The 23467-nt window shown below is 33.8% G+C and overlaps 1 protein-coding gene across 3 annotated transcripts in view; it reads right to left on the reverse strand.

The window, feature by feature from the left end:
- Positions 1 to 17398: 17398 nt before the first annotated feature.
- The window catches only part of LOC118192733 (uncharacterized), an 84449-nt gene continuing 78380 nt past the window's right edge, over positions 17399 to 23467 (reverse strand). For all 3 annotated transcript variants that reach the window (XM_035363740.2, XM_035363738.2, XM_035363737.2), the window contains exons 3-4: positions 20882 to 21034; positions 17399 to 17563 (exon numbers count right to left, since the gene is read on the reverse strand). In XM_035363740.2, the coding sequence (XP_035219631.1) occupies positions 17507 to 17563; positions 20882 to 21034 (210 nt within the window). In that variant the 3' untranslated portion in view covers positions 17399 to 17506. The remainder of the gene's footprint in view (positions 17564 to 20881; positions 21035 to 23467) is intronic.

Below are 23467 nucleotides of genomic sequence, written 5' to 3' on the forward strand. Positions count from 1 at the left end.
CACTTACAGCCATTCAGGGACTTCACGTACTCAAACAACGATGGGATTTTTATGGATAACAATGCGCCATGTCACCAGGCCACAATTGTTCGCGATTGGTTAGAAGAACATTCTGGACAATTACAGCGAATGATCTGGCCACCTAGATCGCCCGACATGAATCCCATCGAACATTTATGGGGCATCATCGAAAGGTCAGTTCGTGCTCAAAACCCTGCACCGTCAACACTTTCACAATTATGGACGTCTATAGAGGCAGCATGGCTCAATATCCCTGCAGGGGACTTTCAACGACTTGTTGAGTCCATGCCACGTCGAGTTGCTGCACTTCGCCAGGCAAAAGGAGGACCGACAAAATATTAGGATGTATCCCATGACTTTTGCCACTTCAGTGTATATTGTGAGAGAAAATACCGGTATAGACTTACCGTCGAAAAATTTACGTATTTTTCAAAAAGTACTCGTAAAAATACTGTAAGGATAATGAAAAATTAAATTCCTAAAATGATAATGGACTATTTTAAGATTCTTAGTGATGGATATATCAACGGCAAATAACGAAGAAAATCAATTAAAACTTTGTTCTAAGAAATATTATGCTATTATAAATCCATGGTATTCTTCGTTAAAGAAATTAGACTGGTTTCCGGAAGAAATATTAAATAAAAAAAATTTCTTAAATGATATCAGTGCAAAAAAGCTGTGTTTAAAATAGGAATTGAAATTTGTTCTTCATTACCCCTGCTTATGGCTTCATTAACAGTATTAAATTTTGATCTTTCAATGTGCAGTATTAAATATTTATGAAGCATTAGCACTCTCTTTTGAGTTGAATAATAACTGCATAAAAAGCTGTTTATAAGGACACATAGACACATACTCTTTTTTGCTGTGGGGGGTACCTTGTAGAGAAGTATCAAATGAAGCACTTTCTACCAGTAATTTGCGTCGCGCACGAAAATGTTTTTCTATAATTTAATTATTTTCTCTTCTTGTCACTAAATATGTAGAAATGTTCTGGCGGAATATCCGATATTTAGCGTACTGTGTGGAAAACAGTATCTTTTGAATGATATTCATGCAATGGAGCGTGCCGAAGAATTTTGTCCCATTTCTGTTGCAGATTTGGGGAAGTAGCGTATTCAAAAGTAAAAGATACTAAAAGCCTTTCGTGATCGGAATCGGTATGTAAAATGATAGATGAATATGTTGACTATCGCAGGTCGTGAAAATCGCGAATGTCGAAGCACTGAACTTGGACTGTAGAATTCATGTGGAAGAGATGGAATTTTTAAAAGCGGAAGGAAAATGCTGAATTACAGAGAACTTCAGTAAACGTAGCTGTTAATAGAGTAATGTAGCTGATTAAGCCTTTCGAAGCGTTAGTCTTGGAGAAGATGAACAATTTTAAATTCTGTTTTAAGTTATTTCTAGGCTAACGAAAAATATTTGAAGGCAAATCGAATGTACTGAAATTCTTAATTTTAACTCTACTGCAGTTTGATCATTTGAATAAGGAAATGCTTTATTATGTGGAATCGGATTGTTCCATAATGTAGTTAAATTGATATGAAAAACCTTGCGATGTAAGTTAATGTTCCCCATTCTGTGAGGAATGGCGCCTATCTATCGCTGCAAAATGCTACTTATCTTAGTTTTGCATAAAATTTGTATGCTTTAATACCATATGGCAGATACCGATGTATATTATTCCCTTATTATGAATCAAATAAATTTCGGGAGGGGAGGATGATTTTGAAGTTTCGTTTGTTCTGAATATATTTAAAAACAACAATTTAAAAAATAAGGTGCGGGGAAAAAAAAGAGCGAATTTAATTTTTTATGACAGCAACTCTGATCGTGCGCTGTCTAAGACTGCTGTGCCCCAGTTATGTCAGATAAATGCATTTCTATTATAATTTCGCTTCCCTTTACATGTAAAGGCGAATTTGAATATAGTGAACGCTCTCTTGCGGACCAGCTCTAACAGACTAACCATTATTTCTGAGAACGTAAACAAACATTGGTAATGCATTTATTCCTTTTAAGACGACAAACTCCACAGAAAACCACCAATGTTTTAATAAAAGTTAAATTAAGAAAGCTCAATTTAACTTTTATTAAAACATTGGTTTAATTTCTATATTTATAAATAGTAACCAAACAGGTTTTTTTTTTATTAGTCCAAAGGGGCTTTGTCCCTGAACGACTATTGTTTTCGTTTTGCGATTTTGCGTCGAATCACTATAAACTGTTTATCACTTTTCAAATTGTTGCCACCAAATGTTAGAGTACTTCATTATATTTGAAGAAATTAAATAATGAAGAATCTGCATATATGTATGTTTCTCGCATTGTGACTAAACAACGGTACCTAAACATCATGCTATTTAATAAATAAAGGTAACACACAAAACGTTAAAAATACGCCTCTTTGGAAGTAATTTAAAATCTGAAAATTTCCTTTTTTTTTACTTTTTCTTAATCCACTATTAAACACATTCACTCACTTATTATTATTATTTGGTCTTTTTAGCTTTTATGATTATCTTTTATTAAAATCTGAAAGCTTCCTTTCCCCCCCCCCCCCTCTATAGAATGACAAAACAGATTCCCCCCCCCCCTCCATAGAATGACAAAACAGATTTTTTTTTTTTTTTTTTCATTTTTTCATAGCCTTCATTTTAAATTTTTAAAGTGAAGATGAGTTTCCCCAATTTAAGAAAATCGAAGCTGAAAATTAGTTACTACGATTTTTATGCTAAAGAAAATGATGTTGCAGCATAAGAAAAGTCGTAATTCCTGTAATTAACAGATTAGTTATCGGAATTTTTTCAATTTTTTAAATAAAACTGAAAATATTCAACTTTGACATAAGGAGAATGATTTCTGTGTGTCTCACTTTTTTACTCTAATAAAACATTTGTTTTTAACCCTTTTGAAGAAAGGAAAACGAATGCATGTTCTCTTCAAATGTAAATGTACCTCTTCTCAAAATTTTCTTTACTGGAGCACGTTTTAAAAGACATATTTCAAATAGTGGGCATAGCATTTCATAATTTACATTTTAATCGTAATTTTGTTTTAGAAATGTCGTTAAGATGGTTCTTAAAGAATTGTTGTTTCAATGTAGAACCAGATAACTGATATATACCTCCTATATATATATTATATACCTCCGAACAGAATTTACATCACTTTGTGTAGATTTTGAAAATGCAATTGCATAATATTTATTGTCTGAAACTAATTCTTAATTGCCGAGTTAAATTTAATTGACAATATTCTTTTCTTAAAAGGGATAATCCTAATAATAACAATTGCAGTTTGAGGTTTCAGATTGCAGCTTAATATAATAATTTACGATTAAAAAGATCAAAGTATTTTTAAATGTTTAAAAAATGTAAAATAGCATAAAATGTTTAAAAAATTATTCTTTACCAGTTTTATAACGTAAGTAACTGGTGCAAAATCAATGAAAGATGTTAATAATATATAATTTATGAAGTTATAAACATTGATTACAACAAAACGACAAATATCCATAACTTTTATCATTTGTATGTTATAAATTGAGTTTATTTTACTTTATATCATTTAAGTATTTTATTAAAAAGTAAAATAAAGATTTAAAGTACTAAGAATTACGTTTATTGCATTTAAAAGCGTAGCTTTTAATCACTAACAGGACTTGCATTAGAGAAATAAACTAAAGGCCTCATGCTTTTTAATTTAAAATTAGGCGAAAAAAAGAAACCTTAATTTGGCGTAGATAGATTTTCAGTAAAACTGTATCGATTTTATGGGTTATAAGACGTAAATCTTTTTTTCTTCAGAAGGGAAAAAAACTGCTCTTGTAGAAGAAATACCTTCACTTTGATCGCCCTCGAAATCAATAGTTTTATTTTTTGCTCCTGAAGAACAGGGATCTTTGTTCAATCACCTTCAAATCGACAGAATTTTATTCAAAATATACGCAAGTTTTTTTTTTTTATTTTTTATTTGACTTCATTGATTTGCCGAATAGCAACACCATGCGAATCTGCTGTGCGCAAGGGAATATGAAAAATAAAATAAACATTTATTTTGCGAGGTAGCAATACTTTTCCAGATGATATTTCTAGGTTATTTCATTCTTCTCATTTATCAGTTTCACCAGAACAGAATTTGCCTATTAGAACTGAAAACAATGGTTCATTGAAGGGCATAAATGTGATAAAAGAGAAAAAAGCGGTTAGTAGCATTACTGTGCATTTAAAAATTTTATTTTGTAGTTGGAAATTTTGACTCAGATTTTTGTATGTAATTGCATTTTTCTTTCCCTGATTTGCAAGTCTTCCGTCCCACCCACATATCTTTAGGTTGTTCATTGAATTTTGCATTTTATACTGCTTTTATCATGATAACAAAAGTAAACAGCAAATTTAATTTATTTTAATTCATTCTTCATTTAGTTCATTTATTCATTAGTCTTCATTTAGTTCATCTGAAGCTAAATTTCGCATTTTTTACGCTATCGTATTTTATTTAACTAGCAACCCATTTTAAGAGTGATTTGACATCAAATGAAAGCCGACGTCATATGAGGTAGTATTCCCATTCCAGAAAGCAAAATGACTTTCTAAAAGCAGATCCGATGTAGGAAACGTTTTGATGATATGCCAACTTTTTCTTTTCGCTGACGATCTTCGTTGTCAGTACTTTTAGTATGTATTTTCAGAGTACGTAAGCGAATGGCTTAGGCATGGAATCTAAAGAAAATTTTCCCCTTCCTGTGTGCTTTGAAACTTACCATTATAAAGCCGTTGGCAAGTCAACATGTTATAAAAATTGCAACATGTGTTGCGTAGGCGAAAAGAAAAAGTAAACTAATCAAATAGTAGGGGCTTATGTTTTTTTTATCTTGAAATCCTTTTATTTCTGTCGTCGATGCAAACAGAGAATGTGTTAAATTTTAGTTTCCTCGGTGAGTTTATGTATGACTCGATTAGACTGGATAGATTTCTTCTGAAACTTTTAGTTTCTTTAGTCAAAGTCAATACTATGAGCATAATATTTTAGTTTGTATTATTTTGTTTTGTACTTTTGTGATGCGTGTAAAATATTTTTCGAGAAACCTAATTATGCATCCATTAATTTAATTTTCGTTTTATTTATTTTTCTCTTTTTTTTCTCCCCTTCTGCTTAGTTACGTAAAAGTGTTTAGAGCATTGTCATAAAAAAAAAACTGATTTTGCTTCTCGCCAAAATGCAGAATCTAGAAAAGCGGGACTTTTTGCTGATTTGTAATTGAATGGCCATACACTTCTTTTGATCCCCCTTCACTACCACAGAAACTCGAAAAGATCATAGAAACTATCAAAAGGGGCAAAGTCCCAGGCTTGAACAAACTTCGTCGAAGAGTTTGAGAATTGCAAACGAAGATCAACTAAACATATCTCTTTAATGCATCCTTTCAAAAAGGCTATTTTTCAGATGCCTGGAAGAATGCCGAGCTTGTTCTTTTCCAGAAAGAGGGCAAATACAGCAAGCATTCGAACGCGTATAGACCTCTATGTTTCCTCTCCGCCTGGGGAAAAGCCTTAGACAAACAAACCAGACATTCTCATTTTCCACCTGGAGAAAAACCACCTCATGAACAAAACGCAATAATACAGAAATTCACTCAGCACAGTTCAGACTTAGCGATCACGCCTTGGTTTTCCAGGCTTAATGAAGGTAGATCTCTGGGCTGGCAACACCAGTTTTCTATCCATCAGCTTCTGCACGGCTTCTGAGTGTCCTATAGGCTCTGAACAAGAACGGCATGCAAGTCTTTGACATCTTCTCATTAAAGGATGTGCTTATTACCCTGTATTCTTCCAGACAAGGGTATCTATGCTGGGTACGTAGTCATCAAGGTACCAAAGGTAACGAAAGGGCCTAATCTTAAGCTAAACAAACCACGAGTCACTTTTCCTTTGACTCAGAAATCCCACTCTTTATAGTCGCTGCTAAATACAAGATCTTCTGCGCCTTCCATTTCCATCTGGCAAGCTCGCTGGAACGACTCAGAAAACATCGGTCGACACACCTACTCCATCTTTCCCGTGGTCTCTACCAAGAGGTTCAAAATAGACTTCTATCTAAAACAAGCTTTCACAAATCACGGAAGATTTCCCGCGTACCTCAGCAGATTCTGTCATCAAAACGTCAAATGCGGCTGCGATGCCTCAGCTTCTTCAGCAGACGTCTCATATTACATCCACGACTGTTCACTCACTTCTCCCATCACAGCTTCTCTTCCTTAGTTCCAGGGATACATAGCCTCAAAGACCTTCTTCAGGATTACTACGGGCTGCGGGGCGTCAGAACCATCATAGAATATGCCTATTCTAAGAGAAACATAATCATAGCAGATAACCAGGTCTAAGCACCTGACGAAATGTAAAGGCAGCAAGCCTCTATTCTTATATCTCTAAACTAACTAACCCTTTTTGCTAATTTCATACTAACATAGCCAAAACAGTGTAAGGTTGAGCACCCAACAATACTAATACACTAACCTTAAATCTGTTAAAAAGCTAAACAACCAAAAAAAAGGTTGCTGGTGTAACGATCGGGGTAACATGATTGACCTGTAGTGCCCATTGAGAGGTGAAGCAGACGGAATAATAATAAATAAATAAATACACTTCTTTAAAACATTTATTGATAATGGTCGAAACAATCTGTCATTCAGCCGTCTCATCACCGAGAACCTTACCCAGGGTGTGGTACACCTGACAAAAAATAAGGAAAAGGGTATATACCTTCAAACTTCCCATAAGAACCGAACCCATACCCTTCATTTCAAGCTAGGGGTCAGCTTCCGCTAGCAACTATAGCGTTCCTTGCGCCACGTAACAAAACTGACACTAGATAATTTTTCTCCCAAGAAAAGTGCGTTTGCCATATTTATTGATACAACAAAAAACACAACCGGAACAAAATCAGTAATAAAGAAGTTAGTTATTTTAATGTATATGTTGTTGAAAAAAACTGAAAGGTTCCTTATTTGTATTCCTCGGGAACTGTTAGGAAACCTCCTCACTTGTATTTTCTATGTTAAGAGTATATGTAAAGATATTAAAAAAAACAGTACAATAAATACAGTCAACGATTTTTTTATAGAAATTTATATCCGAAAGTGATTTTTGATTGGGTATCTAATTCTAGATGTACGTGTTCCAAATTCTCATTACGTCACTTCGAAAATACAAATCCTGTATGAGGTGCATATATCGATTAATTATATCCTTGTTTCGCAAAATTAGTATACAGCAGTTATACAGACGGATATTACAGAATGCCCATAGTCGCTGTCTGTGCTTAGACGCCGCGCAATACTGCTAATTTCGCGAATTCGATGGTCAAGGCGCTACTTGGATGTTATCGTGTTAGGCATTATTGACTGAATACCCTCATTGTTAAGCATAGAAATCGTCTCACCAGCAGATTTCTAATCACAAAATTTTAAACACTGCGGTGTGTGTATGTAGTAATATGGAACTTTGGCTTCTGATGCCGTTAATTGTATTTCTCAAGCAACATGCTATCGCATAGGCGTACTTAACTTATCATGATCATCGTGTCTAATATCCATATTCCCTTTTGTGACACATTTCACACATTTATTGTCTTCTCGTACCTTGGTTATCTGTCCCAGGTGGCTTTTCAACAAGTATCTGCATTACTGCAGCGAAATTCGTTACCTTGTAACCAGTTTCCTTGTAACAACAACATGCATTCCATAAAGGATTGCCCAAGTATGCGTACATTCTGTGTACCATGAGAATTCTTCTTACCCATAGTCCAGTTCCTAATGTTGCCGTAGTGAGGACATTTAATGAGGAAGTGCAGATGTATTTCTTATATTTTTTTTTTCATTCCTTATATTATTATTGCATTCAGAGCAACTTAATTACGCTTATTTAATTCTTTTTCTTATATTTTATAACTTTTTCATCTTTTCGCTTAGATTCCAATAATTTTTTTAAAATCATTATTAAGCCTAAAAGAGGTCATTTTGAAAGTAGAAATGTTTATTTACAATGTTCGTAATAAGTAATTTTTTCATATAATATTTTTTTCACTAAACCAATGATTCAAACAAAATTAGACCCATCATCGACCGAGTGGTAAAATCGATGGACATTCGTAATTTGGCCCAGTTCAGATCCCGGCATACAGGATGGCTGCAGGAGAAGTTTCATGGTTCCTTTATTATTTCCATTCATGGCTCCTAATATGGTCGAAACAGACCTCAGCAAAGTACTCAAGGGTGAAGTGTTGTTGTTATGTAAATAATCCAATCCAGTCCAAACAAAATTAAAACTGGTTACCTTAACGAGACGGAAGAAAATATTAAGCTAAAGTAACTAGATCTGATTTTGGGAAAGTTCGTAGGGATATCTGCAGTGGACAAGGACGTAATGTCCCATTTGAGGCTTTTCTTATTCAGGCTTGGCAACGAGAATCATGCCATTTCAGGCCTTTTTTCCCGCCTTCTGCAGGTGTTCTGAATGAGAACACCGAAAATCATTCCATTTCGGCCTTTCTGTTTTACTCTTTCATTAGAGTTGGTGGGAAAACATTCGAAAGGGAAAAGCAAGCATTCAAAGAAACAGGCTGGGCTAAATTAAAACACAGGAAAGGAAATACCTTTTGTTTGAATACTCCACGTTAACTCTGCTGCGCAGATGGTCGTAAAAAATTCATTTCTCTGTATATAGTTTAACTCTCTGTGATCAAAGCCACAGTTTTAAAAGTCAAATAATAAACCTATTTTATTAAAATTTGTTATAATAATACCACTCACGATTTTCATGATTCTTTAGAACATTATATTTTTAATGCATATTTAATGCTAGCCAAATCCTCAAAAGTTTTTATTTTTATCTTTGAATGTGGCTCTTATTTTTTGCATTTTGTTCCAAGAAACTAATAATACTGTATTGTAATCAAATTTTAAAAACATCTTATTTTCTGTATTGGGTATAACTACCAATATTATTAATATTTTATTTAAGCAGTGTCTAAAAGGAGATGTACATACTTCACCGTCACGTGATTTTTCTTTCGCGCTCTCAGAATTTGGGTTAATCCTGAATGAAAAACCTGAAATGTAAACCTACCCGATTAAGAGAGGCTGAAATGGCACGATTAAAAGAAAAGTCAACTGCGAAAGCCTGATATGGGACATAACCCGGAAAGGATCCCTTCGTAGACTGTTTTACAAGGCCAATTGACCAGTATTTATATTCAAACTGTAGTTATAGATATTCCAGTCATCTCAAAAAACTGTTTACAAAGCTTGTAGATGAGGAACCAATAAAATGTCTAAAGAACAAAAACTGCCTGATTGGCTTGGATTATTTGATTATGATAGAACACATAAAGCTATCTTGTATGGGAAACTATCTCGTATTCCTGATACACCTTTAAGACACCCAAGTAACCATTCCGTTTCGCTGTGAGGAGTTCGAAATATAAGTGTTGGGCAGTCTTATTTTATTCGGCTACTAGTGACTTCCATTGGAAGGAGGGGAACTAACAAAATTTATTAAACTTCAAAAGAACAAAGTAATAATCGAAACAAATGCAACTAAAAGTAAGATAAGCAACTGAGAAAACACGCGGAGCTGGAACAAAATCAAGAAGCTGAACTCTCTTATTCCAGCCGCCTTCACCAAGAGCAAAATAAAAATAAAATTTCCATCGAAATCAACCCTGCTCAAAATGTAGGAGCCTTGTTTCAATAGCAGCCGCTGTCATTCAGTCTGATTAGCGAGCACAATTTTTATTTCTAGAGAGACGGTAGTTTATACTTTAATCATGATTCTGACCGTCTTTATGGACGATAATTAGGCTTCCACTGTAGATCCTGCCACCATTTCTTAGTAACAAATTAAATGATAGATAATGCATTCTACATTTAAATAAGTTTATGTTATTTAAGTCTAGAATATCTTGCATTAAGTTTTTATTCAAGCTTGCAAATTTAATTCTAAACTCTTCGAGAACAATTTAATTAATCTACAGCAACGTAGATTAGTTATGAAGTAGTGAAACTAAACATAAATTACAAGAATTCGCTTTCCAGAATTAGTTCTATAAGTTTAAAATAGAATTTTAAAAAATATAAACTTTGTGTTATTAATAGAAAATTCGGTACTTTTCCGTTTCGCCGGCGCAAATCTCGCCAAGCAGACTTTATTGGCGACAACATACAGTATACACATAAAAAATATTTAAAAAATTTTAGTTCTAAGAATTTTTTATTTTGGAGGCATAAGCATTTTAATATCGCTTAAAATTTTATAAAAAGCCAATAAATAAAGACAATAAATTTGTAAAAAGACATTAATTTAAGAATTTACTATGCTTTCATGGTTCAACATCCTGATTCGTCGGTTCATATCACGTGACCCCAAGCGATCTCCTCTCACACAAACTATTCTACAAAAATCTAATGCTCTCAGTAATTATCTACATTAATTTCAAGTTAAATCTTAATTTGGAACACAAGTTTAAATGCAAGAAATATTTCAATGCGTACGAATAGCTTACTCAGAAATTATGTAAAACTGCAGTGCTTTACTTCGCTAATGCATTCTCATTAGAATTGATGAATTTAATCTTTGACTTTACCTTTTCTATATTTTCGGCTTCGGGTAAGCGCTGTGATTGCATCCTAATTGACATAATTACCGAAAATGGCCTTAGGCATAAAACTGAACTATCTGATAAAAATTCTATGTAATTATATGCCAGTATTGAAAGAAACAATCAATATGATAAGAAAAAGCTGCGACTTGTTTTGAAAATGAGGCCTAAAAGGTTACCAGCGAGAATATTCCGTTTGGCATCGGTTGTACCATTATTGGCGACTTTATCGCTTGCGCCGGCAAAACGGAAAAGTACCGAAAATTCTCAAAGTAAAGTAGTTATTAGTTCGAAAGTTATCTCTGATTTGGCGATCTTATGGCAAAGATATGGTACCAAATGATCATTTTCATGTTGAGCCGGAGGAGGAGACTGAATAGTTTTCGAATTTTCCTCTTCAAATTTTTATTTAATTTTTATTTTCAAAACAGGAATTATGAGGTTTCGTAAGGTGAAGTATGATTATATTTGCCATTTATGTTTTAGTTAATTTATTATAAAGCAAGCACTTTAGGAAAGGAAGCAATGAGTTGATAACAGATAACATATCTTTCATTTTGCGGTTAGAGATAAAAGGGGAAATGGATTTATCTGCAGTTTTAAGACAAAACAATAGTAAAAGATAGCACGGTTAAAATTTATAACATTTCCTTTCCGAGTGATAGTGATTTCATGTACAAATTCTCAGGCGTACTTCCTTAAGGATAGTGTAGAATATTAATTACTCTTCGTGATGCAATTAAAAAACGAAAAATTATGATACTCGGTGAACATCTTCGACTAAGTTGCAATTTTAGAGGAAACACACTCGATTGCAAAATTCGTTTACATCTTGCGGAATCTTTACTAAGCACATACTGTTTTTAACAAAAAGCGTATGATATGTTTATATATAATTTCAGATACTGTAGCTCACAATAGCATGAATATTTATCAATGATATCAAATTTAAATTAGTTCATTATCATGTAAGCGGAATGTTTGTCAACAAAAATAATTAAGTGTTTAAATATGCATCCGACGACGTTTATTTTCACCAGTCGGAAATGATACGTTTGAGTGAGGATCTGTTTTTCCTAAATGGGAGACACTAATGAACGTCTTGAGAACCGTAAATGAAATACATAAATGAAATTTCCGATCTTTTAGAGCATTAACAGCAAGTTTTAAGTTTTATAATTTTGTTCAGACATTTTCGAGCATCCAAGCTATCAAGAGGGGGGAATTTCTAAAATTAGAATAGCCCGAGCCCTATAGAAAACCACCAGGAAAGAGGAACAAAATAAATAAACAAATAATTAAAATTAAAATTCAATAAAATTTATGAATTAAATAAAATATTTAATAAAATAATACATGGTAAATAATTAAATAATGGAATAAAGCACTGGACCTTGTCTTATTCGCGGCTCCGGCTGGAATTACAGTTTCACTCAAAAATTAAGAAACAGCTCATCTGAACTCCGGCTGAATTAAAGCCCCAAATGTACATTGTCATGTATTAGTTCAAGGCATGATAGAAGCAAAGACCATTCTGTTTTCCAGCCCACCCGTGAAAAATATTAAAACTGTTAAAGCGTCACAAAGGGGTATAGAGAGAATGCTATAAACAGTAATAGAATATGCAGGAAATTTTAGCGGAGGATGTGTAAGTATGAGAACAATGAGAGAAGAGTCTAGCACTTTCTGATCATCATCCTCTGTCAACTGTCAAGCAGAGTGGTACAGGGAGGAACAAATTTTACTCGAATCCGAGAGTTAGCTGAGAACAGAATGACAATTTTCGTATCTCATAAATGGCTATATCGTTTTCGAAAAGTTTGCGGTTCTCTTTTCCGCCGAAAGACACTAGCATTGGAACGAAAAATGCTTCACTGCTATAAATTCACTGTACTTCCTAGAAAATAAGCCTTTGACATGTAGGTGGAGGGTTTTCTTTACTTAAATACCTCAATTTCCGTCCAAGGGCTTGTTTCCCAGGAAAAAAGATGGCTGATTTCTGAAGTTAGAATCGACTTTCAATTTAATTTTATTATTAAAACAAAATTTTTAGATCAAAATAAATTAACACTGAAATCGTGGTTTCGTTGCATAAAAGAAGTGCCGGAAACTTGGCTATGGTGCGTTTCTGTTAAAACTGCGATTTATTTAAAAAATTAAGAAATACCTGACTCGGGCTTCCGTGGGCTCCGCGCAATATAAGTCATCAGTACTTCTGTGCCGCCTTGTCAGTATTTTTAAGTTTAGAGTCTGGTAATTACGTATTTTCTTGCTGAATATTTTGAAGGTTGGCTAACTTGGTAGCAATTATTATTTTTACAAATAATAATTGTTACCAAACAGTACAGTGTAGCGCCAATAATGGACGAGCGCTATGTCCCGACACTTAAGATCTTCGCTCTGGTTTTATAAGTTACGGAATTAGTTTTACTGGCGCACATACGCATTCGGCAAAATGACGCAATAAAAAGAACCGCATATCATCATTTAGATGAGTATTTAAACAAATCTATGTGGCGCTGACTTTGCAAGGAAGATGGTTATTTTGTTGTTCTGTTAAATACTATTAGGGATTTGGGTCGGTTGGAATCACTAACAGAAGTTTTAATTAATTTGTATGTGAGATTGTCTCAAAGCTAATATTTGAAGCTCATGTTTTATATGCTATATTCCTAACTTGTATCTGTTTATTAATAAAATGCAACTAATAAAGAACGATTTGTAATTTGAAATTTCCGCTAGAATGTTTGGCGCAAATATGGCGGGATCTTTGTCAACATTCATGGTCGACGGGATAATACGTAAGTTCCTAAAGTTTTTATTGTTATATGCAATTTCTGAGTAAAATAGAAAATCTGCCATTACCTTGGCTGTATGGATCGATTCTCAGTTTAATGTCTCCGATAAATTAGTTAGTATCGTTATTAGAAATCTGTTGCAGATTGCTTAAGTGGATGAAACTGAATACCTGTAACAAACTGATTTAGTTTCTATAAATGCATTATTTATAGCTCTTTTTGAAAGATAAAGTAATTATGGCTTAAGAATTAATGTATCTAAATGCAGTTTTAGTTTAACATCTTTGGAGATTTTAGGTTTTCACATATCTTAACAGGGTTTAAAATCTTAACCCGACAAAGCCATTCAGAATTTCCCTAAACCAGTTAACTCAGTTCTTTAAGTCATTTAAGTAAATTTCTCGGCATTTAAAATTTTTACAGAAGTTTTGTCCTAAGAGCTTCGCATGTTTTAGCTCTCTTGAATAGGCTATTGAAAGGCCGCATTAATAAAAAGAAACCTTCACAACCAAGCAAAATAAAGCAATGGGACGACAAGGCTGAGAAAGCATTCGCCAGTGCAAAAAAGGCAATTGCTGAGGCAACTCTTCTCAGAAACCCAGTTCCTGGTGCTATCTTGAAACTTTGTACTAATGCATCGGACGTAGCGGTTGGTAGTTCATTAATGCAATTGCATAATTCAGTTTGGGAACCCATTGCGTTTCTTTCCGTTAAACTCAGCAAAAGTCAAAGGAAATGTTCAACTTCTGATCGAGAACTTTTGGCTATATTAGCAATTAGGAAATTTCGGCACATGCTTGAAGGCAGGGCCTTTACAATCTACACAGATCAAAAGCCCTAAATATATGCTTAATATAAGCAAAAGCTGTACAACTTCGTCATCTTGGTTTTATTGGCCAATTTTCCACTGACATACGATACATCAAAGGTCATAACAATATCGTTGTTGAAGCCTTACCCAGAGTAGAAATAGATGCAGTATCTGATAATCAGCAAATTGATTATAACAAGTTATCCGAAGCACAACTTCAGGACTCCGAAATTCAAAATTCTCTATCTCAATCTTCACCATTTTATAAACTAGAAAAATATTATTTTCCTTTAGAAGATGTTATTCTTTACTGCTCACGCAGCACTAGCGCGTTCAGTTCTTGGAAGGCTGACCACCTACGTCACTGACGCCAGCCAATCATTATATCCCATCCTGTTTCTCCCGGATTCGTCGGCTCCTATCTTGGTTACTTCATCAATTAAGTTCTATCTATTATACTTACATCATAGTGCTTCCCTTCGCATAATATTTCTCAGGTCAGGACCTGAAATTTTACTGCACACAATCATTTCACATACCAGTATCTTTACTGCATTATGGGCATAGATATACCTCGTCCGTTCATTCCTGAATCTTTCGCTCTAACATTTTTCAGCACATTCACTGTCTTTCTCATGCTGGTACTTCAGTCTCAACAAAAATCACTAAGTGATATCTTTGGACTAATATGATGAAATTTATTAAAACTGCTGTTCAATTTGGCCTACAGTGCCAACGTTCTAAAATTCATAGACATTCAAAAATCACCCATTGGGTACCTTTTCCTTGCCTGATGCAAGATTTGCACATATTCATAGGTCCTCATCCACCGTCTGAAGGTAACTGTTATTGCAAGACAATTATTGAACGCTTTTCCAAATTGCCAGAAGTTATAGCTACTGCCGACATGTCAGCTCAGGCTGCTTGCAAAGTGTTCTTGCATAACTGAATAACTAGATTTGGGCTGTCCGTATCAATAACAACTGATGAAGGACGAAATTTTGAATCTCACTTATTTAAGGATTCAATGAAGGTTTTGGGTAGACGTCGCATTAGAACTACTGCTTAGCATCTTCAGACCAACGGGCTGATTGAGAGATTTCATAGGCATCTTAAAAGTGCAATAGTGCAATAAGGGTGCACGCACCTTTATGAAAAATGCCGGATTGGCAAAAGGGTGCTGACGATCATTTTCAAGCAAGAAAATAATCTTCGATTTGTGCATACTCCCGTATGCCGCGACAGCACTGTGAAGATTTTTTTTTTTTTTTTCTTTTCGAACAGTGGTCAACCTGCATAAAGGTGCAACACCTCTCTGAAGTATGGGTACCGCTATGAAGGCGTCCTTTGGGATCGATGCGTATCGGATGTTTAACTGAAATTTCAATGCTTACAAGATTAAAAGTTTTAAAGAATAGGCATATTATTTCATAGGAAAATTCAACCTGTACTATTTATAATAATTATGTATGAAGGGGGTTTGTCTAAAATTTGGAGCGCCGTTCCAAAGCGGGTATTGCGAGGCCCTTGCATCAGCTATGGTGGTATGTGACGGGGGATAAAAATATTCATGGGGGATTATATACCAATTATTCCTATTTTTCAAGTTTTTCGAAATGTAAATGGAGAAAACTTGAAAGAGTTATTATATAAAGCCGAGACCTATAAAGTCTAGGATTTCATAAGCCTGAGTTATTCCGCATGCAGATTCGTAAGAACAGCCAGTAGAAGATAGTGAAGATAAATGTGTAGTTAAGCCATTAAATTAATATTAGCTAGATTTTTAATGACATCATAGATTGAAGTGGTATCAATATTTTCTTAGGAGATATTGGCAGTATTCACTGTAAACTTATATAACTGAGATTTTCCAGAAGAAAAACTAAAAATATGGGTAATTATTGTCATTTTTTAATAATTGAACTAATTTTATTATTATTTTTATTTAAATTCTGCTTACAGTAAGCTAGATAGCGTTTCCTTAAAAGTCTCTTCAGAATCTACTTTTTTTTTAAAGTTATGGGGCATTTCTCAGCTTATTTGTATTTTCCGTTTAGCAATATATTGATAATCATGGAAAGTTGGAACTTTACTCTATTCCCAACATTTCACAGGAACTGTACACACTCCTATAATCTGCAACAGAGTTACTTAAACCCTTTGATTACACGAAGTTTTTCACTTCTCCGTTTGAGAGAAGATGTAATTTTCGTAAATTTTAAGATATCTATAATTATTTATCATTCAAAATAGGCATCTTTAAAAAAAACTATGCATTTATAAAAAAAAAGTATTCCGCATTGATTAATGAAAAGACTTGATATTTTCTAACAAAAAAACCACAATAATTACATAATATTTTCTATTTACATAGAGAAATCTAGTTAAATTATAATAAATAAAAATTTAAAAAGATGTTTCTCTATTCCCGATAATTCCCAAATGCGTAGCAACCTATAACTCTAAAGAACCTAGACGACAGGTTACTTTTGCGGAAACAATCGAGAACAACTCGAACAAAGGAATTTCCCAATTCCTTCGGGAAGTTCCAGATATCGAGTTGTTCTCGATATTTGAAATTCATGGTTACATTTTCATGCATTTTTGTCACTGCAGAGATTTTTTGTTTAAAATTTTCGTTGTATGATGTCATATTTCTTTGCTTCATGAATAAATCAAACAAAACAATCTAATGGAATGTGATTCCCACAGACGATGGAACATGATAACAAATTGTTCAATTTCTTTTCTTTCCCCATTGGAAGATGAAGTTCCTTACTTCATATCTTTTTTATGATGATTTCAATATTTGACTTCTCTACTTTTCGTTCGGATCGATAAAGAATCATGATTCCAAGAAATGCGGGAAAAAAATATATGTAAATTTAATTTAGGGCATCGTGTTTTTAGCTGAAACAGTACAGACTACCTATGGAGGGTGTAAAATGTTTTGCAAATGCGAGTTTAATTATTAAGCATTTGTATTGTGTTTCATTGCATGCATAATACGCAATAAAATCTCTTGTGAATCTCGTGTCAAAAAAAGGGAAAAAAACAATTGTTTAAATGAGCACTGATATTTAATTGTATTATAATATGAATATGAGAAACGGAAGAAATTTATTTTCATTCTATTAGCAAAATCGTATTGATATTTACTACAAAAATGAGTAAAATGAATACAATCCCCCGCACGTGACGTCCCAAATAATTACAAAATAGACGGTAGAAATAATATTCCAGCAACCGTAGGTCTTGGATTTGACACCTGAAAATCAGAAAATAAAAGATACTTTAGGATACATATATAAAACATCAATTCCCTTTTCAATAATTTTACCAAACATAAATTTTTATAAAAAAACTTGCTGTATAAAATTGAAATTTTGATGGGTTTGAGCGAAGTCATACTGTCACCTGTGTTGTACTCAAGGCTGTAGCCAACGACTGGTGCAATCTTGCCACGAAGCATTTCGAGGGGCTTGTTCTGTTGTTACTGTTATATACGACACAGAAAGAAATTAAGAAAAAAAGCTGACGAATGAATAACAATGCTGCGATGGAAGATCTGGGAATAATCAGGCATTTATCCCATTGTGACTCGAATGTGAGTATGTCTGAGTGAAAATGGTATAATTGTCTTTCAGGCTTTTGTCGGATTATATTCTACACTGCATGACATGGAGTATCATCATTCTCTAACCTTATACCTTCAACAATTTACACATTTGAAAATCAAGAAAAGCGAGATTATAAATGTAAGAAAATGTTCTAGTAGATTCCATTGAAAAGATGGTAAAGACTGTATCTAACAAATTATGCATGGATGTAACCTATTATGGTAGCAATAATTTAAGTATGGATTATATGGTAATAAGCTTTAGGGAGTAATACAAATTAATTCAAAATAAATAATATAGAAAAGAAAGTTATTTATACCTGCTGTAATGAATTTATTTATCAAATGCAAATGTAATATGAAAGATTAATTTACCAAATTTTTACCGCATTTACGCCATACATTTACGACTGCTTTCCCCCATTCCTTTTTTCTCGGTCTTAATTTAGCTGCGTCATCTTCATGGTAAAATCAATAATGAGAATTTTTTGTGGTGCCCAATTTCCTTCAGTTTCTGAGAACCTTTATGTGGTGTTTCCCTAAGCACTTGCTTACTTGGCTTAGTAGTTAATCTAGCTCTGGTGCTTTTTTCACAGGACTCATTATATGTGTGCCAGTATAGTTAAATTAATTGAGTCGATCGGATCGCCTGTCCTTTGCTTAAGAAGTGGCAGTAGTAACAACTAGTCCTTCACATATCCCCAAATGAAAAAAAAATCACAAAGCGTTGCATTTTGTGTCTGGGGTACAAAAACATAGGCACATCATTCGAATCATTATAGCCAATCAAGAGTTCCAGGAGATACTGGTTGAAGTTAATCATATAAATTTCTATGCTAGTGCAATGAAGTTGAGCTTTTTTTATTTCAGCTGGAGCAACAACTGTTAGACAGCATATCGAGACAGCTGAATCCTGTAATGGCAAATTTCATGGAGAAGAAAGGTTCAGATGTTGCTAAAAGGTAGCTGGTTACATTGCAGAAAATGTTTAACTTCGAAGAACCACGTTCATGTTCAAATGAGGCATGATTAAAAATATCAGATTATCACTTTGCCACATAACTGGAAATGTATCTCCTTTAGTCAATACGAATCTGTCCGTGAGAGCATCCTCTTCTAACTGTATTTATAAATCCATACGGAACTACTCGTTTTATATTTATCTGCAGTTTTCCCCGCCTGTATCGTGTAAAATGGTAATGTTTATAATGGTTGAACTGCAGACTTTTGAATAACCGCGCAATCTGTTGTTTACAGCACATAAAGTTGTCTGCTGGCATGACTTGCTGGGGTTTCATTTGTAAGTCTCATAAATGTTTTTTACTATTTCATTGCTGACGGATGATTGTTTTGCAGTTTATACTGAAATGATCAATGCATCTGTTGAAGAAATTTTGACCGCATTGTGATGTAACGACAGTATGCTTCTTTAGCAAATTTATTCAGAAATGTATCTCAACAACGTTTATCAATGAATGAACGTCAATGTCTGTGTTGAGTGTTTTAAAAACGGTAAAAACGGCGAAATTTTCAATGCTGCCACATGGAAATCGGAAAGTCACTCTTTATTATTATATTGTAGTAATGAAATAAATTCATCACAGCAATCACAGGTATGTTTCCTATATATACCATTCATTTTCCTATATATACCATTTACTTTATAGAAATATATTTGATACACCAGCGGTCGTCAACCCTTAGAATTTCACGGACCACTGCATATACAATTTTATGTTTGGCGGACCACTAATATGAATTACAAAACAAAGGTAAATATATTTATGCAATAATAATCAGCAAACTACGCATATTTCGTTTACATTGAAAAATTACATGAAAAGTACAAAAATCTTACCTTTTTGTACAGAAAGCTACACATTTCCATATCATTGAAAAGGAACTTCACGAAAAGCAAGAATAAATTGGCAAACGCAAAGCAATATCAATAAACTGATAGTGCTATGCCGCCAGTGTTTAATTATTGTAAACATAATAACTTACTCAGCAATATCGCCATCGATTAACAGTTAGACAAAACAAAAACAGAAACTTCCAGTGATGCAATTATAAACAAGAATGCGAATGAATCATCTGCATTCTTGTTTATGATTCCATAAAAATCCATCAAGTTGCCTATTGACACGGAGAAAATGTTAACGACTACAGTACTGTCAATAATGTACGGTATAATAATGTACGACTGTGTTATTAGATTACAATAGCATATGTATGTAATTCAAAAGGAAAGAGAATTCCAGTTCGCGCTAATATTGATAACAGCAGCATACCCATGGATGCCAACTCTCACTTTCAGATGTCGCTAGATACACTTGCAAAAGTAGCTAAAAATTCGCTAAATTCAGAAGGAATTTCGCTAAAAGTAGTAGCTAAAATTAAAGTATAATCCATATTCCATAATAGGTTTAGTTACTCGTCATTGTTTAAACTGAATCTTCATAAAAATATAAATAATGTCCCAATTTTTCTGCGGACCACCAAAAAGGTTATCCCGGACCACCGGTTGGTTACTGCTGCACTTCATTCTCCCTATAAAATATTAATTATTAAATAATAATTTCGTGTTTAAATAGAAAGTTTGAATAATTACAAATCCTTTTTAAATACAAAAAACTAGGCCTTCAAATCTCTGACCTGTATATAAATCGCTTCAATAAGGCAGTATAATAGAATTGTTGTATTTTTTAATTTGGGGGATTTGATTAATCAAAGAATCATTTTTTATTTAAAAATTATATTGCTAGAAACAATGATAACAATAAAGGCTATGTTTCTTTTTTGTAATATTGGAGCTGCTTTAGGATGATCAATTCCATTAATTTATCCATTAGTTGAGTGAAACAGATTTTTGAAATGAACAAAATGGTTTCTCTTAATAGACTATCAATCTATTAAGAGATTGATATGTATGCAACGAAGCGCTTCGACGGTTCTGATAATATTTACCTTGTCTGGTCCAGGTATTAACAATGTCGGAAAACGAACAGGACTGCGCTTGCGATTTTCTGACGAATTGCTACACTTCGAAGGCATCTCTGGCGTTCCAGGCAGAAGTGGAAGAGACAATGTGTCTTCTTTGACCGTATCTTCGCTCACTGTCTGTGAAGAAAGAAGTCATAGAAAATTAGTTGAATCGCAAATCATCTCTCCTATCTCCTCCATTAATGTATTTGCACGTTTTTATGCTTAGGAACTTATAATATTCAGATATTTCGTTTCATTAATTTTCTAAAAGTCGATATGCTAATGAATCTAAATTAAAGATATATGGATTCTTCCTTTCCTTTCCCTTCTTGATTTCCCCACCCGAAAATAATAATAAGATTACAAAGATCATTTATGCAAGAAACAGCGCATAAAACAATTTTAAAAGTACTATAATTACTACATCAAATTTTTATTTCATTTTTCTACGTAAATATGTTCCTATTATGATTATATGGCTAGTTTCATTATTAAAAATTTTGTATGAGAGAAAGTGAAAATTATTTTCTCAGCGAGTTATGTTAAGCCCGCATTGAGTAAAAAACATCTTAATCTAACACACAGAAATTCTTTAAAATTAAGAATTCAAATCATGCATGGGTAAGAAAATCCCTTACTAGTCTTACAATAAAACATTCGTGTAATCTTACTTAGTAAAGCGTACGTTCTGAAGAAGAAGAAGAGGTAGTTCTACATTTCCCATTCTACTGGGCTGATTAACGAAACTGATGAAATTTAATTTGCGTTTTCATTTCTCGACTAAAGTCCCAATCACATTATGTTTCGGCTACGCGAGACTTGACTTCCGCACAATTCCAGGAAATCCACGTAGCTAGGTTACCATTTTCACTTACTACAAAGACTTGAACGCCAAACACTAAGCGATTATCGCTCAGATTGGGATCACGTGAGGCTTCAGAAGCGGAACTTTCGTCTGATTGGTTGTCTCTACCAGGGACGGAAGTCCAGCAGAGACATTTTCGGTGAGGTTTGATAAAATCCCGCGTAGCCGCAACATTGTTTCCAAAGCTAGGCGGGACTCTTTATTCTAGGAATCCTCTCGTTTAAACTAGTGCTACCAGAATCTCGTTTCTCTGAGTCCCTTCTAGCAGGGACTGTAGCCATGTGTGATAACCTCTTTAGAATATATATTAGATTTATACAGCATTGTTCTAACCTAGGTATTTTAACACAAAATCGGAATTTTTCTGAAATGACATACCGATTTTTTTCCATGTTTCGATTATACGACCCAAATTATGCCTAAATATTAAATCTTGTAAAATTTGGTGAGAAACCCGCTCAGAAATTAAAAAATTTATGTTGGCGCACTTTTTCAGTTTGCGCCAAGAATTCACTTGGCGAAATTTTAATTTATGGTAACATATTTTCCTTTCCCTTTCATTGTGCACGACTGGAAGAAAGGTGCGTCGTTCATTCTTCTGAATAATTTCCACAAAGTGTGTAAACTACATTTCGCGTTATTATCTCTTATAGCAAATATGACAAATTTCAAAATACGCCAATACATAAATTCACATATATCTTCCGAAATTTTGAATAAAGAAAGTCCAATTTTTTGCAGGTATACCAAGAAATACATCTACTTTAAAGTTATGTAAAAATGTTATAGGTTAGACAAAAAGTGTTTCGAAAAATCTATAAAAATTACTAAAACATTTTAAAAATAAATCAGAAAATATCTGCAAATTTTATTTGGACAGAGCCTAAATTTTGAAAGTAATTTTTGAAAAAACTACCCTTGCAATTTTGAAAAAACTTAAAAGTTTGGCATAATTTGACTTGTAGAATTGAAGGAAAAGTCCGGTTTTGTGTCAAAATGCCTATGTTTGAACAATGCTATGTATGAATCTGGTATATATCGTATGTCGTGCTTTCGAGACATAAAAAACACAAATTTCGTCAATCGACGAAGTAGATCTTGAGATACAGAACTGCTCCCTTCTTTTTTGTGCAGTGTGTACAGCAGCTTTTCTAATGCGACACCACCAGAGTTTATCAGGTTTACGGGTACTGGTCTTTGGGTGAACACTGGCAAGGAGTTTGGTGGAAATGAGCGCTGCCCTTGGCATTAGTGGAGCATAATAACTGCACAATATTTGCTGGATCTTTGTAAATTACTCCAAAGATTCCCTGTACATCAGGTTCCACAAACAGGGTTCATCTTCTAAGCAATGTGCTGCTAAGTATTCAAAATCTCGATAATGCGAAGAAGTTATGAATGGAAATGGAATGCAGCAGATTCGCATATCAGTCACAGAATTTAGAAGCTGGTGTATGATGCAACTTGCATTGAGCTTTTGGCTGCGGTACCTCCAGGTACGAATTTGTCCTTTATAATATTACACTTACGCCCAGACCCAGAGATGAAATTTGTCTGAAATTACGATGCGGCAAGGAATTGTTCAGTGCTCCTATTACTGTTACAATTTCAGACCCTTGTACTAAACAGTTAAAGACAGTTAGCCAACGCAAGAGCTGCTTGAAAAGCTATTGCTTTAATGACGTAGATATTATTTCATCATA

This window comes from Stegodyphus dumicola, chromosome 4 (genome assembly GCF_044657685.1).
Source record: "Stegodyphus dumicola isolate Sdum_Otavi_A_Nest chromosome 4, ASM4465768v1".
Lineage (NCBI taxonomy): Eukaryota > Metazoa > Arthropoda > Arachnida > Araneae > Eresidae > Stegodyphus > Stegodyphus dumicola.